The sequence below is a fragment of the Psammomys obesus genome, unplaced genomic scaffold (genome assembly GCF_907164565.1).
Source record: "Psammomys obesus unplaced genomic scaffold, mPsaObe1.curated_primary_1811, whole genome shotgun sequence".
NCBI lineage: Eukaryota > Metazoa > Chordata > Mammalia > Rodentia > Muridae > Psammomys > Psammomys obesus.
In genome coordinates this window covers 7065701-7081279 of record NW_026596440.1, presented here as the reverse complement: position 1 = coordinate 7081279, position 15579 = coordinate 7065701, and the positions used below count along the sequence as shown (strand labels likewise).

At 45.3% G+C, this 15579-nt stretch overlaps 1 protein-coding gene across 3 annotated transcripts in view; it reads right to left on the bottom strand.

Moving 5' to 3' along the window:
- Ptch1 (patched 1) overlaps positions 1-15579 on the bottom strand; it is a 65098-nt gene that overhangs the window by 31538 nt on the left and 17981 nt on the right. For all 3 annotated transcript variants that reach the window (XM_055597930.1, XM_055597928.1, XM_055597929.1), the window contains exons 3-9: positions 6860-7049; positions 4047-4116; positions 3846-3937; positions 2313-2511; positions 1896-2017; positions 1028-1175; positions 69-200 (exon numbers count right to left, since the gene is read on the bottom strand). In XM_055597930.1, the coding sequence (XP_055453905.1) occupies positions 69-200; positions 1028-1175; positions 1896-2017; positions 2313-2511; positions 3846-3937; positions 4047-4116; positions 6860-7049 (953 nt within the window). The remainder of the gene's footprint in view (positions 1-68; positions 201-1027; positions 1176-1895; positions 2018-2312; positions 2512-3845; positions 3938-4046; positions 4117-6859; positions 7050-15579) is intronic.

Below are 15579 nucleotides of genomic sequence, written 5' to 3'. Positions count from 1 at the left end.
GAGTACTTGTATGTTAGGGGCAGTTACAAAGTGACAGGGAAATGAGGGACCCTCGGGAACAGAATTACCATCAGCAGGTAGCCGCTGGCCACTCGAATGACACTGACATCAGAGAAGGACTTTAGGATGTCATCCAGGGTCGTGGTGGTGAAGGAAAGCACCTTTTGAGTGGAGTTTGGGGCGACGCTTTGATGAACCACCTGTGGTCAAAAGACAAGGCTAAATTCCCAGCTGAATGAAAGCAACAACACGCTTCGAAGCCCAGACCCTGAAAATGCCACCCCACACTGTCTGCTGATCCATTAACACCAGGTACTGTGAACTCAGGTGCACAGAGGACAAGGACAGAGCAATCTGCCTCTGACAGAAAGCGTTACTGTGATCAAGGGAGGGCAGGCAGGCAGTGGCCACCCAGGGAATTAACTAACGAATGCTAACCTCCACAGCCAGAAGACTGTTCCCTCTTAATGCAGAACCACTCATTCTTATAAACTGCACCTCCCCCCACTTCATTTGCTGGACACTTTCAAAAGGTCACAGGCAGCACCATAGAGGTCACTGCTTGGGAAACAAAGGCCAGCCTCCTGTCACATGACCTGACTGAGGGGCCTGCAGCTGTGAATAGATTCTGTTTTGCTAATGTTTTCCAGACACCTTCTCCCGCTCACCCAGTTTTTTGTTTTTAAACACTGTTATGCTTGGGCTCTGAAGTCTGTAATAGTTCCTAGGCATGCTGCAGAGTACCCCTTCAGACACTACTCCTAAGACTTTCAATGGCTGGATACAGAGAATCAAGCGTGCATCTCATGCAGGGCTCGGAATTAAAACCAGCATTAAAAAGTAACCGGAGGGAGGCTGGAAGCAGTGGTGTAATCCTAGCAATCAGGAGGCTGAGGCAGGAGGATAGCAGATTTCAGATTGCCTGGGCAACCAAATCCCCCTAAACCTAATGGGAAACAATGTTTCAATGAGAAAAGAAGAAAGGACTAAATTACAAGTTGTCCTGACTTCTAGTCCCGAGGCTCACCTCCACATAAGTCCTCTGCCACGCCTCCAGGATGGCTGCCGCCCTGTCCTCATTCCAGTTGATGTGAGAGACGTAGTCGTAGCCCCTGAAGTGTTCATACATTTGCTTGGGTGTCATTAACTGGAACATGGTCTGCAGGGCGTGAGCACTGCGTCAAAGTGAATGGACAGGAGGCAGGTCAGCACTACCAGCACGCAGTGTGCTGTGCAACGCCAGGTCCCCAGCAAGTATCCCCAGCTCTCCCTCAGACTTCCCTCCTCTGGGCGCATATGTTTCCGTTCAAACCAGACCAGGATGGTTATTGTATTTAATAGATTGATGTACCATATTAAAGGTGTAACCTTACAAACCTTTTACAGATAGACCCCAAAATTAAATTAATAGGCAATTTCCTTTCTCAGTTCCTATTCCATGAAACAGGAAGGAGAGGGGAGTAGACAACTCGACCAGATACCCTAGGCTCAGCCATACTCTCTCCGTGCAGAAATCCCAGAGACATTATCCCAAGGGAGAAACCTCAGCCGAGACACCTGACCCGTGGCTGACTGGCGGCCCTGGCTGCACAAAGGCTAGCTCTTGCATTGCCTGGAGCTCCTGGTCTTTGAGGCTGATCAGACCCACCTCTCACCTCCACACTCACCCAGGATGGTCCTGCCCCATTAGTCTACATACGGGCCGGCCTTTCAAAACCCCGACATCAATGGCTGCAGCTCTGATGAAGACTAACATCCACTCTAGAAAACGTGTCCACGAGATTTCTTTGCAAGCTGGTCTGGTATACTAATGGTCCCCAAGGTTCAAGGACACTGGACAGCTAGCTAAGATTAACACGAGTCCAAAGGATGGTGTGGGGTACTGTGCTGATTACCTGACGAGTTTTCCAGAGGCATTCTTGACTGTGCCACCCACAATCAACTCCTCCTGCCAATGCATGTACTTCCTGGATAAACCTTGACATCCACCATTCAAAACAAGGGCCACATCAAGAGGCTGTAATGAAAAGAGAGCCACATAATTATGGGAATTAGTAGGCAGGTCACATGCCTCGTTAAAATTTAGTGCGTTAAGGGCTTGTTTGTTTCAGAGAAAACATTAATAACAAGGCTAATGAGGGTTATGCTGAATCTTACAGCAAAACTTAGGTCTGTGAACAGCCTCAATTCCACACACCAAATTAAAGAGGAACAAAAGTCACAGCAAATGAAATCTTTAAGATGAAAATCATAAAGAGAACTGTAAAGGAAAACAGAAAAAGCTTTTTTCCCTGAACTTTCTGAAAACTCACTTTGGTTGAATTTTTGTTGGGGGCTGTGGCAGGGCAATCTGGGTCGGCTGGATTAAGGCAGGGCCGGTCCATGTATCCATGGCCAACTTCAGCTTTATTCAGCATTTCCTCCCAGCTGTCCACTTGGTAGTTTATTTTCTTTAACTCTTCGAGGAATTCCAAGGGGTCAAAGTTTGTCCACCGTAAAGGAGGCTTACCTCTGCGAAAGAAATTAAGAGGTGAGGCCATGAAAAAATGGATTCAGACAGGCAGGAGAGTACCATGGCAGCATCTGTGCAGAACAGCCTTTTCAAAGCATAATTCTGGAACTTGGGTATAAAGGAAAAAATATGAACATCCCTTCCCAGTAAAGCCACTTGCAAACTTAAGTCAAGAAAAGGATTCATGACTGAAGATGCAGAGAGCTTGTAAATAAACACAAACATCAGAGAATCTTAATCCCCTAATATTGTATTTAGTATCTTTTAAAAAGTCTGCCAATCGGGGTACTTCTGGAACACCAAAATTCAAAATTAAAAACTGAAACAGTGAATCACAATATTATATTAGCACCTGACTTGGCTTAAAAACTGCTTTCTAAATGTGACCCATCCAAGTATTTGATCTGTTACCTTGAACAATTCACTCAGGAGTTCTCCGACAGGCTGGCAGTGGTGGGTTAGCCCCCATGGGGTCTGCTATCACCCCACCACAGCCACTTCCCCCACTCACTCTGGAAATTGTGCTGTTGACAGACCAGAAAGGCTTTTGGCTGCCTGTTCTGTGGTTCAAACCGCACTGTAGCTGCTTACCCAGGCTGAAGTCATTATTCAGACTCTCCCAACCAGAAAACACAAAACCCCTTATTTCCCATCTAAAACTGTACGCTGAAGGTCAGGGGGTGGCCACTGCAAATTGCTTTTGCAGATATGTACGGGCCAGGACGGAAACAATAATCCAAGCACTAACTCTTGCGTAATTAGCTGAAAAATGTCTACACTGAGTAACCATCATTCTTCAAATGATGTGGTATATGTAATTCCCAACTGCTGGGCTATGAAGCATCCCTTGTCATGGCCTTTATAGACGGCACATTTATCCCTTAAACATCATTACCGTGATCTAAACAGGGGCTAATATTTGATTTTGCAGGAAGATCTTGAACCTTAGCTTGAAGTATTGCTTTGTGACATGTACCCTGTAATAAATTCTCTTCTTAAATGTCTGAGTGCTGGCCTGCATAACTACAAGCATTTTATAAAGAGTTTTTTAAAAATTGCACAGACTGTGTGGTAATTTGCATTTTATTTGCATATAAATAGGTTGGTAAAAGTGAATGAAATTTAATGATGCCTACAGAACTGTTTTTGAAAAGAGAGAGAGAAAAAAAACATTCTGCTGAAATCCCCTCTTCCCCCCACCATTCACTCAAAAACTGCGCACGGAATTTCAATGTTTTTATTTTTTGTCCAAAATTGAAACAGAATAAACAATGATAAGCCACACCAGAAACTGTCACAGAGTCCAGCAATGTGACACTGAGGGTACACTTACAGGAGGTACGCTGTCCCCGACTGTAACTTTGCTCCTTCCCAGAAGCAGTCCAAAGGTGTAATGATTAAGCAAGGGTAAAGGTATTCTATTATCTGTCAAAGCAAAAAACAACAGGAGTGCATTAGACTAACACTTGCCAATGAGGTAGTTTCCAGAAATTTTGAACGGTTTCTCCTCTTTGCAAACAAGAAAAGAATATACCTGATCCATGTAACCTGTTTCTGTGATAAGTTCCCCTGATTTGTAGCACAAATGTTCCAACTTCCATTGCCTATTGGGATGAAAAGCAGAGAAAAATAAAGCAAAACAAAACACTTCTTACTGCAATGAAATGAGCTTAAAACAGGAACAACAGGACTTATCAAAAGGCTGTAATTTCGATCACGTTGAAGCATCTGTCAAAACCAGCAGAGCTTTTGCCAAGCAGAAAGCCGGCAAGCTTGCTTTAATGAATAGATAACACTGGATCGTAATTAACATGTGGGGTGTTTATGTAAATGAATGCTATCGAAGTACTTGAAAAGTCTTGTTTCTGTAAGTGTTCCACCAATAATCTTGTTTACACCATTAATCTGCTTTTCTACATACATTAAATGACCTGCAGCAATCCAGTGGAATTATCACAAATTCAAAATAAGTGGCACTTGAGTCAGTGGAGGGTGTGTTGGGGTACACCCCGGTGGGAAAGCTTACTGGCTTTCAGTTCTCTTTTTTACTAGCAGATGTTATTTCTGGTCATGTGTGAACCAAACATTCCTATTCTTAATCACAAATCTTATGAACAACCTCTTCTAGGTAGACTGGACTCCCTTGTCTGAAAGACATTAAATACACTGACCATTAATTAATTTGGTTTTAGTATTTCTAAGAGTGCTCTGTAAACTTATGGCTTTTTCAGTGTGACTAGGGAAAAAGCGAACTCAAAAAATAAAAGGCTATTTGGAAAGAGTAAACATAGGAAATTAAAGGGGTGAAAATAAGAAGTGACGTCCCCGCACCCCGAAACTGCTCTATTTTATTGGTTTCCTAAGAGAGGCTGGTGTTCACCCAAGGGCACCTTTTGGACCCTGTGCCTTCATCTTATTCTTCCTTTTAGAATTTTTCTATTTTTTGTTCAGTACCCTTTTGAAATTCTACCTTCCTGTTAAAAAGCTTTTTTTGCCTAATGCTGGTGAAAACAACCCCTCTCACAGAGCCCTGACTCCTGTCAGTACCTGGTGTACATAAGGTAGGCACTGCTCATGCCTGGCTTTGTCTGTGTGTACTGTACTGACTGTTTCTCTCCACAGTGTCAGGGCTAACATTTCCCACTCATTCACCTACCCATCTCTTCCAATCCTTCCTTCTCTCTACTTGACTTATCAACCTGTTCATTATGTAGGTGTATGTGTCACACACACACAGTCTCTTTGATTCTATCCAGTGTTTTCAATGTCACCCGATCAGCTGATTCTTTTGTGTTTGAGAAGGACACCACTGATCATTCACTGGCCATGAATCCAGAGGATGGGGTTTGAAACTTGGGTTGATCATTCAATATCCCTACGGTCTTGGATGGATGCTCCATTAGTGCATACATTCACTACACAATGGCTCACTCCTATGCATAGCTCTCTGAGTCCATCTTATCTTACTTGAGAAGGGTGCAGCTTCATAGCACAGTCTTACATCTTGTTCTGAAGCATGTAAGTGACAAGTACCTCAGAACAGGTCTTGGCATATGATGTATGGAATAACCTTGGACACAGCAGGTTCTTCACAGTGCCTCTGACTGCCAATTTTGCCATCTAGACCAGACAGTTACTCTCCCTACAGTGCACACTATTGATATGAGGAGAGCAGGCCACTGGACAGGTCCACATTATTTCCAAAGCCTTTTCAACAGACATCTGGTCTTGACCCTGCTCAGCAATGGGCCAGATGTGCATAGGACTCCTATTCTGAAGTAATTGACATATAGATGTATTAAAAAAAAAAGTTAATTAATTTTGTTCGAAAAACTATCTTCAAAAGGTATATGTATGAATCTCCCTCACTCAGACAATCCAGAGAACTCCCAGGGAGGCTCCACACCCATCCCTCCATTTGCTTTGTGGCCTGTGTAGGCAAAGTCAAAGACCTGAGTTCTTCCCTGTGCTTCCTTCTCCTCCCTCCCTCTGCCCTTCACTTTATTGGCTGTCCAAAGCATAACCGTGCCAAAGAAAGGTACAGTAATAGAGATAATTAACCAAGTTAACAAGATATTTAATTTGGGCAAAGTATCTCAGGCAATGAGCAGGTGTGCAGCCTCCCAAGAGAACCACATTCATCCGTGGACCACACCAAGATCCTTACTCAAATTACATTACAGGGGCTGGAGAGCTGGCTCAGAGGTAATGAGCACCCGCTGCTCTTGTAGGTGACCGGGCTCCAGTTCTCCACACCCACATGGCAGCTCACTTTATAGCCCCAGTTCCACACTGTTCACATGTGGTACACAGACAATGCAGCCAAACTCACACACGTTAACAACCTTTTTTTAAAGGTGAACATATCCCTAAACTCTATGTTTGACATCTGAATGCTCTAGAATCTGAGACTTTTTGACACCAACATGATGCCTCAAGTAGAACATTCCACACCACAACACTCCACTGTGTGCACAAATATAAACATTAACATACTATATAAGGTACACTGAAACATGTGCCAATTCTGCATTCAGTCTTGAATCTTGCCCCCAATATAACTTTTTACATGAAAATAGTGCAAAGTTAATTTTTAAATGTTGAGTCACTTCCGGGTCCCCAGCACTTTGGCTAAGTAACAGTCAATGTGAAGCATTCTGCTAGCCAACAGGAAAAACAAATCAAGATGGAGAAGTGCTTAGTGGTAGCACTGCAGAACATCTATGAAACCCTGGGCTCTAAAGGTAACAGGAAAACTGTTGGAACTAAGTTAATAATCCAAAAGCAACACTGTGGAAACAAGGGGCCTGCCTGCTGCACCTGTGCAGGGGACACTGATGGCCTCACCTGTTATACATATAGACGTGCACACGGCTGGCCTGGAGTGCCGAGTCCAGATGCTGCAGGAGCGCCTCTGTGGTCAGGACGTTAGCGCCTTCTTCTTTCGGAGTCTGTATCATGAGTTGAGGATTAAACATGGCCTCCTCTCCGATCTTCTGGCGGGTATAATTTAATTCTCGACTCACTCGTCCACCAACTGAGGAACACAGGTTAAGTATTGGTCAGAACAGAACTCACCTCAGACCTCTTTGTGGTCTCACCTGCTAAAAGACAGGATTCGGGAAAAAGGAACAAACCAGCAAGGAAATGGGAGTTAGCAGCAATGCTGGCTTTGCAAATGGGAAGCCTAACAAAATAACATCTGTAAGCCTAGGCCTGTCTAGCTGTCTAGCCTGTCACATGCCCACAGCTACTGGGTGCAGTCTGACTAGACTGCCATGTGTCTAAGGGGGAAAGGGGGTGTGAAAACTCCATACACCTTTTCCCTGCAGACCAAACCAAAATACCCTGTTAGTCTCTTTGCCTGTGTAAACAGTGTGGCCCTGCAGCAATTTCAGGATAAACAGCTTCAATTTAAACTTTTTGTTCAAGTAGTTTAGCAAAGGTAACAAGAAGTTTCTCCTCTGTGGTAAAAGCCAAAGGAAGGTGGTCGTGCATGCTTAGAACACAACCTGTGGGCAGACAGGGACTGTGATTCCAGTCAGAAGAGACAGGGGAACCCCACAGCAGGGGAACAATGCAGTCATGACTCTCACCCCTGGAGCCTGGTTCCACGAGGGTCACCTGGTCAGCACCCAGAAAACACAGGTGTCAGGCTGAGTCACCCGGGAGAGTTCAGCCTGTGCCTGCAAGCTTCCAGGTGGCATTGAACCTGCCACTGAGGCCAAGGAGGTGCCCTACCCACACCAACTTGTATCTTCTACAGGTTAGCTGAAGGTAGGCACGCTGGCAACTAGGTCCAGTTGACCATGTTTTAAAACTATTTTTACTCTGGCTCTCCTTTCTGTCTACTTATGTATACTAAGTTTTGGGAGCAAACCAAGCTCAGAATGCCACCTCTGTGCTGAGGGGTGTCTTGGGAGGGCAGATGAGAGTGGACCTGTCTTCATGTGCACACACACCAAGGCTAAGGAGGCTGGTCTGAATAGTTCCCAAAGTCACTGATAAGCTCAGTGTTTCTGAAAAGCGGGCCTCCAGCTATAGCTCGGAAAGAACTCAGTGACTGTCACTTTCCCACGAGAGGGAATCCTTTTTCTTCAAGTTTAGTATTCAAGGACATAAACATTTGGTTTGGGAAAGTAAGTAAGTACTGAGAACAGTGGGGTATTTGGTTCTCTTGGCATATTTTATAAACAAGGGGGCAGACTAGAAAGCAAACAATGCCCTCATTAAGAAAACTAGTGCAGAAGCTCAAGCTGGCAGGACCCTATGTGTAGGTCCATGAAGCCGCCAAGGCCACCATGGAGCTCTGAGGTGAGGCTAAAACATTGTACGGCTGTGGGAGGAGGGCAGCAAAAGGTTAAAAAAAAAAAGTATTCGAAGTGTGCAGACAGCTTGATGAATGCCAAGGGCCAAGGGCTTCACCAACGTCAAGTTACGGAAAAGCAGGACCGTGTGTGTGGCTCAGCACCGGGAGGGAATTCACAAGCCTCAGCTTCAGGGAAACTCTGGCAAACTATCTGAAACAGAGGAGTACCCCTCTCGTCTACCCAGCCAGCCTCTTGGTCACTGTGGCCAGAGGCAGAACACTCTTTCAGCCAGACAGCCCACCGAACTTGACACCTGCTAGTGTTGAAGGACTGGAAGCTAAGGAGCCAGTGCTTAGTGCAGGCCACTTGTGAAAAGAACAAGGCTGCCACAGGAGGCACTTCAACCCACACCTGCTCAGCATCTTGTATGTCACACCTCATGCCCCAGCCTGTAATGTCCCTCCAGCTTCCTCTGCCTTCCTGCCACCAGATCCTGTACAGTACACAGTGCTTCCATTTGCTTTTAAAGTTAAAACTCCGGTGACTTCAAACCAAGTGAAATATTATTATTATTATTATTTTGAAAGATAAAATTCAAGCAACAAAGCAGAGTCCCTCCTCCCCCAGCACACAACTATGTTCACAGCTAGGAGCTGTTCATGCCCATCAAGATGGGTTGACCAGTGTCTACCTGTGACCCCGGGGACTCGGCAGAGAAGTCACTATTTACAGCGCTCACAAATATAAGTGCTCACAAAACCAAGAAACGCCCTGTACAGTGTATGTCACACCGCTAAGGACATCACTGTACTCTTTCAGACTAAACTCTCACCATGGGGCATTTCAGAAAGGAGACACTTAAAAAAAATGTAATTCATGGGCCCTATAACTACCCTGTGGTGTATGTTAAAATACATTTTAAGCAACTCAACATCCACGCTAACTTTAAGAGCACATGAGTTTGTTCTTCTCTATGCTCTAGTGGTAAATATTTACAAGTTATCTTTCTAAAAGATTTATTATTATTGCTGATGTATAACATATTGGTGTATGTGTGTGTGAGCTACGCACATGAGTACGGTTACCCAGAGTGCATGCAGGACATCAGATTACCCTGGTACTGGAGTTACAGATGCTTGTGGGCTACCCTATTTGAGTGCAAAAGCAGTTTGCTCTCTTAACTGCTGAGCCCTCTCTCAATCAGTACCAGCCAATGCAGGGCCACAACCACCAGTGATAAAGTGGAACAAGCAAGCAGAGTTGCAACTCTTCCAAGAATGTGTGCCGACTCCTACCTACGACCACTGATAACCTCCCTCTGTCTCTAACGCAGCTGCACCCCAGGCCTAACATTTCACTGTGTAACTGAGTGCTCCTGCCAAACGACCAGCTAACTTCGGTACATTCAGCCGCTGTTCATTTCATGTCACCCACAGTTGTTTAAACAACTCAACTCACTCAGGCAGCATCTCTGAATGGGTGTGGTGTATGGCATGTGGCATGTATGTTAAGGACATATGTTAAGGACATATGGTGGACAGGACCAGGAACTCCTTTGTACTGCTTGGTTCCAAGAGGTAGCTATAGGGCCAGTGACATGCACAGGCAATGCTAAGAAAACCAAATGTTGTGAAGGAAAATAAGGTAATGAGGGGCACAGAAAATTGACAGTCAGTGACTTTGAAGAGCTGGGGGATATCATTCTGAAACAGGAGGCAGCAACTGCAGAGCCATTATATTTCTGCAGGGAGAGAAAAGAGGCCAGCGCGCCTGGAACATGGTCATTTGGTCGTTCCAGGTGATTTTGCTCCTGAAACACATCCAACATCACCAACCACACAGTGTTCATCCTGTCTTACAGTAGCTCTCACCAAAGGCATTCTGAACAAGCTAAGGAACGGAAGCCTCTTGGGACAGTTGCTCTGATGTCAGACCCACCTGACTCTTGCTGGCTACCTTGGCAAACAGCTATGGTGCATCACGGCGGGACAGCCTGAAGCTGTTCATTCACAATCTGTCTGTCTGTCTGCTCTGATGTCCCACAGAACCCACTGTCAGCCCTGCAGACAGGGGTGGACTCCTATCCTCTGACTTAAAAAGATGTGAGTGGCATAAAAGCTCGGGGAGTGGGCCCATTTACTACAACAAGTATCAAAGTTTTGTAATCTAAAAATAATTTGCTTTGGATTTAGGATGTAGTTTAGTGACAGAAGATTCACCTAACATGTAAGAGGACTTAAGTTCAATTCCAAGAATGAGTGAACGAAGAAATGAATGAATGAGTGATGAATTTAACTTTAAATGGCATCACCTTTTCTTTTTGGCTACTTGAGAATGCCTGATTATAAGTTATTTATATTAAAGTCCTAGTCTCTTTCCCACTGTCAAGGTCAAAGCCCCCCACCTACCCACATTTTTACAAATAATCTAACAAATCCAACATTCACAAAATAATGCAGAGGAAAACAACTATGGGACAAAATGAGCCATAAAACCCAGTATTCTTAGTTAGCTATAGGTTTAGTGAACCATATTGACAGCCATGACTGCTGAGTAATGCATGGTCTGTGAATAATATTTCCTGGTTTCATTTTGAGACATTTACCTGTTTTTAGTTTTTTGTAATGCAGACTTCCTTGAGAAAAAAAGAAAAAGACAGAAGAAAGAGAGGTACAGAGAAAAGGGAGGGAGGGATAAAAAAAAAATTTCCTTGACATGTAGATTAAAAACCAATTTAAGGGCTGGAGAGAGGCTCAGTAGCTAAAAACACTTCTAGAGGTCTAGTTCTCAACAGCATTTCAGGGGAGTCCAGCTCCAGGGGATCTAATGCCTCCTGCCTCCCTGTGCACTGTATTTGCATACCCACATGCGGACCACACCCACAAACATATTTGAAAGAAAGAGACAGTTAAGCTCACCTGCTGGGTGTGTGTGTGTCTCAGTTGGCAGAGTGCCCTCCCAGCAGATAATAAATCCCAGGTTCAAACACTGGCCAAGTAGTGCATCCCTGTAATCCCTGTCCTTGAGAGGTAGAGGCAGGTGGATCAAAAGCTCAAGGTCATCCTTAGCTACACAGTGACTTTAAGGAAGGACCAGCCTGGACTCCGTAAGATTCTGTCCAGTTAACAAATAAACAGGCCCAATACAAAGATAACCTTGCTTCATCTTTTAATCCTTCTCCCTAAATGTGTTATCTCTAACAGTGAACTAACCATTGGCCTCTCTGAACAAGACTCAGGCTCCCAAGACCCATAACAATCTTCTGCATCTGTGTGACACAGCATCTGCAGAGCTCTGTAAATCACTACTTAGAGAAACTTTGTGCTGATGCTCCATTAGCTCAGGGCCGGGCACTGAGCAGCGAAGCAGCGCCACCACTGGAGGAGGGAGATTTGGGAACACCATAATGGGGATACAGAGGCAGTACTAAGCTAATCAAACTATCCTGCCAGCTTCCTCAAACCTAGAGTGTAATACCTCAGAGCTGGTTGAAAGCATCAAATTCCATATCCCAGACTATACTAAACTCATGGTTTGAGCTCTGAAAATGCAGATCAATAGCTTCCACCTTACTTTAAATACAGTAATGTTGCATTAAATATTTAATTTTCACTAAGGAGGCTGTACTCTTTAACAGGACCCCACGGTCCTTCTGGTCCCCGGAGGGTCCTGAGCCCTTCTTTTAAATCCTGCATCTCTTCTCTACAAACTTAACACTGACACCCACACTTTGACAGAGGTGGCACAAGCACTGCTTCTGCAAAGCACTTCTCAATCAGGCTCTGTGTGTCCTTTTCTCCTCAAACCACCCAGCACGGTTTTCCACAGGGAAGCATGGGGCAGAGCATTCAGCCAAGCCCTACTCTCTGGATGGGCACTGCTCCAACCTACTGTAGACCGGAGATCTTCCCCCATGATGTCACCTGCTGCACCGTTACTGCATTTTGCACAGCCTAAGTAAAGGATGTCTCCAGCATTCACAATAAAAGTTTTCAGCAAAAGCTTCTTGTGAGCTACACAAAGGTGATCTGAAGGAGTTGTGCCTTCCTTCACGAATTCTGAGTCTTTTTAAGGAAGACACGTTTCCTGTCCCCCCTTATCCCATGAGTAAATGACAGAGGCAAACAGGGAGCATGGCACACACTCAGAGTCTGTCGCACAAATGAATGAATGAATGGCCCCAGTACAGAGCCCTGGGAACAAGCAGTCATTTGTACAAGATATTAATTCCCCCCCAAAGCCCCAAAAAGTCAGTCAGTCAAAACAAATGACCCTTTCAGCCTGAAAAGTACCCACTTGGAGTCCAATTAGGAAAATAGAGTCTGTGCATATGAGGGCACATTCACATTTGACTAATCCTCTGAATTATCTAGCAGTTTCAAAGAAAGATTCCACCACCACCCCTTTGGTTGCTTCAGGTCCTTTCAATGATGTGACTGGCTACTGAGAGGGCCAGAAGATGCACACCACTAAAATAAAGACCCGCAAAACTATTGGCACCGATTCATTTCTAAATTTAGAGATCGGAAATAAATCAGTAATAATGTTAGTAAATGGAATGAAAACTCAGGGTGATGTTTACTCACTCTCCCCATCTACCTCTCTTATGTGGGGGGTGCTGCTTAAAGTCTGGGGACCTTTTATTTCCCTCTCATCATGAAAGTATAAAGTGCCTACCACTTTGGAAGATGCTGGAATCAGACAGCTCAAAGTGTACTGGTACCTCCTAAAAGAACAACCACTCCAAAACCACGTTGAAAGCAAGGCACATCCGCTCCCTCCCTCTCTCACCCAAAAGACCACACCTTGGAGAGCTGAAGACAGGTAGTGAGCACGCTGGCACACCCACTAGAGGACTGGGCAGGCATCCATGCCCTACCCCTCCCCAACCCCCATAGACCAGCAGCTTGCAATGCCATCTGTTACCAGCCTCGCCAGGGCTGCTTCCTCTCAATGGCTTTCCCTGAGACCAACCCACTGGCCCTGTCAGATGCAATCAGGTCAGCCCAGCACTCTGCCACCAGGCCTATGGCCTGCAGCAGCTCCTGGGACAACCCTTCATCTGTTGGCAGCCCCTCCTTCATCAGTCATCAGCTGCAGGAGAAAGGGAAGGATGTATATGCTCTCACCCAAACCAAACCACAGTGTTTTTCTGACTTCCTAAAGGGCCCAGCCAGGTCCATCCTCTGTCCCTCATTGTGTGCTTGCCAGGCTGTGAAGTGCCCCAAGCTCAGAAGAACAGCCCCTCACCTGATCGTTCTGCAGAAAAAATGAGCACTAAAGGAGATTCAACTCTTTCAAGCAGTAAAACCAGGAACCACAAGTAATTATCTTTAGTTAAGGCCTGAGGTCTTAATTTAAAAAAATAAAAAGGGCTGTGCCTGGCATGGTGGTACATGCCTTTAATCCCGGCACTTGAGACACAGAGGCAGGCAGGGCTCTGTGAGTATAAGGCTAGCCTGGTCTACAAAGCAAGTTCCAGGCCAGTCAGGGCACACGGTAAGACGCTGTCTCAAAACACCAAAGTATGTAATGAATAAAAAAAGGGGGCTGGAGTGTCACTCAGTTGGTAGTGTCTACCTACTACATGCAAAGCCGAGCCTGTGGCTCTTGTGAGCAGGAAGCGTAAAGCCTCAGCTACATGAGACTGTCTCTATAAAATAAAAACAGAGAGCAATAGAAACCATGTATTTGCTGGTCATGGCTGTGGCATGACACTAACCCCAGGTCCCTTCTTTGTGAAGCTGACATGTCTATCTGTCAGTCCTCTGAAAGCCCTCATCCAGCCTCTTCTCCCTGAGCAGGCATGCAGCGGAGCTAGTGCAGTCCTCACCTTCGAGGGCAGGCTCCCTGGCCTCCGGGAATCACCACACTGGCTTCCCTGTCATCTGTGCAGGGAGATCCGCAGCACTGGGGGCCACTTTCATGATTTTGTTGCCATCAGGATTAGCTGGATTAGGGGCCAGTACATAAGGACCCCCTGGTGCCAGGAGGAAGTTTCATCACCGGGTCAGCATGGTGTGTGAACTACGTTCTGTCAACACTACCACTTCTTTCAGCCACCAACCAGAAAGCGGGGGAGGGAAGAGCAGAGAAAAATGCTTAGAGCGGAAAATGTTCAAGTGCCTCACTGCATCCCCCAACAGGCATTTCAAAGTGTGAGCCTTTCAAGGCTGTCCTTTCAAACAAAGGCCCTACTTGATTTTTTTTTCTATTTTATCGGTAAAGAACTTAGTGGGTTCGACAATGATTACAGACAGATAAGGAAGTGCTACTACCCAGAGGGGTAAAATAAACACCACACAACACACCACACACACAAGCACACACACACCTTTTCCCTATGTCCAAGATAGTCTCTCACAGCGAGGAATTCTCCCCATACTTACTGTGAAGGAAAACAATGTGGGTAGGAGGGGAGAGGAGGGAAAGAGAACAATGACAAAACCACAACTTCCAGCTCCTTTCACAGCTCAGTGCCTGGAATTCTCCTTCCAGGAAACCTTCAGTCCACTTCCCCACCTACCCGGCCATTCCCACTCATGAAGGCCTACTTAAAGTACCACTTGTAGAGAAAGTGATGGGACTTCTGCTAAGTGTGCACAAGCATGTGTGTGTGTGTGCAACGTTACAGAACTGGCTTGCACAGAACTGGAATGTTCCATCAAAGAAGTATCTGTTATATTTCTGTCTTTCTCTTCTGCTTGGCGTATTCACCAAGGAGAGAAAAGAAGGTAAGCTTTGGCGGCCCTGACCTGCAGCTGGGACACAATACTTTCGCACAGCCCTGCCGACCCCTGACATAAATTTTACTCCGCAGCTGGCACTTACACACTCAACATTTCCATATGTATAGCTGTGCCGTGCTAATTATGCTAATCACCTGTCTAACTCGCTGCTGCGAAAAATGGTTGCATTTAGCAGTCCAGTGCTTACCAATGCAGCTTACTGTGTGGCTGAAATGTACATTCAGACAGCCCTGAATGGCAAGATTTTTCCACGTTGCTGGCTACATTCAGGCCTCAGAAAAATTTATTCAAGTCAACTGGTTTCGGTCCGCAACAAAAAAGTTACGAGAAAAAAGTGAGCGTGTTCTTGCCCTAACATTCTGGATCTGCTTGCAAGCAAAATGATAAATCAATTGGTGTGGGAAACAAAAAGAGAGAGAGGTTTCTTTGGGGAGCCCATGTGAAACTGTAGCCTATTTAAAAAGAAGAAGAAGAAGAAGAAGAAGAAGAAGAAGAAGAAGAAGAAGAA